The 2,445-nt window shown below is 34.3% G+C and overlaps 1 protein-coding gene across 1 annotated transcript in view; it reads right to left on the bottom strand.

Annotated features, from left to right (window-relative positions):
- The window catches only part of LOC108691846 (whirlin), an 82,929-nt gene that overhangs the window by 79,972 nt on the left and 512 nt on the right, over positions 1–2,445 (bottom strand). The window contains exon 2 of the mRNA XM_018199775.1: positions 1,058–1,443. Within this exon, the coding sequence (XP_018055264.1) occupies positions 1,058–1,443 (386 nt within the window). The remainder of the gene's footprint in view (positions 1–1,057; positions 1,444–2,445) is intronic.

The raw sequence follows: 2,445 nt of genomic DNA, 5'->3' as shown, positions 1-2,445 counted from the left end.
AATGAAGCCAAAATATAAAAATTCGAAATAGCGGGTCCAAGAAATGAAATATCAAATTGTAATGAATTTGTTATTAAGTTTTGAAAGAAAAACTGTTCAAAAGATAAATACGATCATATACGAAACGCTATATATAATAAAAATAAGAAAAATTAATTCTATAATATGTTGTTAAATAATATTAGAATTGTTTTATTAATAAAATTGAATATTCATTGATAATATAAGATATATATAAAAGCTATGAAAAGTTCAAGAGATTTTCTCGTATCTATAAATAAGTAAATGGCATCAATCAATATCGTTTCTCTATCAATAAATATTCCTATCGTATTTCTTATCATTGAAATACGAAAGACTTGAAAATTACTTTATATACATTATATATAATCATAAATATCATTAAAAAAATTGATACTATCAGTTACTTATGTTTAATTATCATGTGAAAATAATACTGACCGATATTAATCCGAGAATTTTCCTATCGTATAACGTAAATAATTTTTCTATATTTTACGATTGTATTTATCGCAATATTTTTAAGTTAAAGTTTAAACGTTGCCTTTAGTTTGACTGAATAGCTCAATATTTATCAAATGTATTTTCTTAAGATGATCTTAAAGGATTAAAGACAAAAGGCAGCATAAATAAAAACACTGAACGTCACTGCGACGTCACAAGTTTAAAACTTCAATATGATAACAAGTTGGTACCACCAACAAGTTGCGGTTTACCCGCACGATGCCAGGAAGATGTATCTTCGAGTTTATCGTAGCTCCTATTCTCGGGTGATTTCTCGGTAGAACGAATTTTTACTGAACCGGAGAAAAATCCCCAGTGGCAGCGATAGCTGGTCGAGTTCTTTACAGTTAGACGACCCCGAGAAGGTATTCGCGGCGGCCAGACGACTCGCGGAGCATTCAACGACGTCGTACGCCACGCGATGCGGCGTGCGAACGCCGGAACGTGAGGCTTAAAAAATTTGACTTTGAGGAGTGCGGAAAACTAAGAGAACTTTGAAGTAGAGTTAAAACCGCTCCTGGGAAAAAAGTACCTCGTTCTCGAGGCACGAAGTACGGCGACGGGGGTAGCCTGAAGGTACTGCGGATCTCACCTGCGTCCTTGCCACCCTTCACGCAGATGCCAAAGCCATGGTGAGAGTCCGGCGGATCTCTCGTCATGGTGATTGTCCTTACGGTGAGCTCCTGAAGACTGAGCGGCTGCGAGATCGGCGACGTGGGCGGATTCCCGGTGTTCCCAGCCTGCTGCTGTTGCTGCTGCTGCTGCTGCTGTGACTGCTGCGATTGCTGTTGTTGCTGCTGTTGCTGCGAGCCGCCGGACGCGGTTGGCGTGCCGCGGACCGTCGTCACGCTCGCTGGACTCGATGCTGGCGATTTGCGATCTCCCTGCCGTCGTTCCGAGACACTGTTGCCGAACAGCCTGGAGAAGATAAAACATTAAATTGTTAAACACTTGATCGTGTTTATATCACTTATGTCACTGTCCTTCAAAAGAAACTAAAAAAATTAAGCAATAAGAATTGGACCGTAAAATTTGAAACTCATCAAATAGGTAATAGGAATCTTGGATAATGATCTAAGTTGAGATTTTTTATTGCTTCACTAATTTAAATTTAATACTGAACAATTCAGAAAATTAAGTTTTCTAGGAAAGAAGAATAGAAACAAATATTAAACGGAATATAAGCACTTAAATATATACATTATAGTATTTCTAAAAAATAAAAATGTTAATTAATAGATATAATGCATTTTATTGGATTTTCGACGGAATTGCATGTTTAAAGGTTCGTAAAAAATAGTTATTAAAAAAGAAAGAAAATATGTTATACAATATTCATACAAAATAATGTTTTATAACATTTTTCCGCCACTGGAGTGTAGAAACTCTTCAATGAATATTCTCAGATTAATTATATTTTATGTATATATACTTAAATAATTATATTACGTTAATTATGTTACATTAATAATTGCTCGTAGCAAAATTTTGTATTTGTCAAATTGTTGGTTACACAAATTTTTTTAATCTACCCGAGTTGAAATTTTAATCCTATTTTGAACCTCTTTCAACCTCAATTAAATCTTATAAACCTGTTTTGATTGTAATCAAGTAGGACCTCTTTTAATATTACCTAATCTACAGTTTCTATTTAGAAAATTTCTTTTAAATCTAAAAATAGGAAATCTTGCAATAACTGCCATTTACAGGTTCAACGTAGGAGTTCATTCATTAGATTAGAATCTATTATAAATCTCTAGAGTCTACATACGTCCTAAAACTAAGGAGCAGGAGAAAAATTTCGACTCGGGATAGAGAGCCAAAAGTCAATATCAGGGCATTTTCAAAGAACGAAAACTGGCAAGATGAAAAGTATATACGAAATAAATCGCAATTACTAAAAATGAATTACGCTTCAAT

Source organism: Atta colombica, unplaced genomic scaffold, assembly GCF_001594045.1.
Source record: "Atta colombica isolate Treedump-2 unplaced genomic scaffold, Acol1.0 scaffold53, whole genome shotgun sequence".
Taxonomy (NCBI): domain Eukaryota; kingdom Metazoa; phylum Arthropoda; class Insecta; order Hymenoptera; family Formicidae; genus Atta; species Atta colombica.
This window is presented reverse-complemented; position numbering and strand designations above follow the sequence as displayed.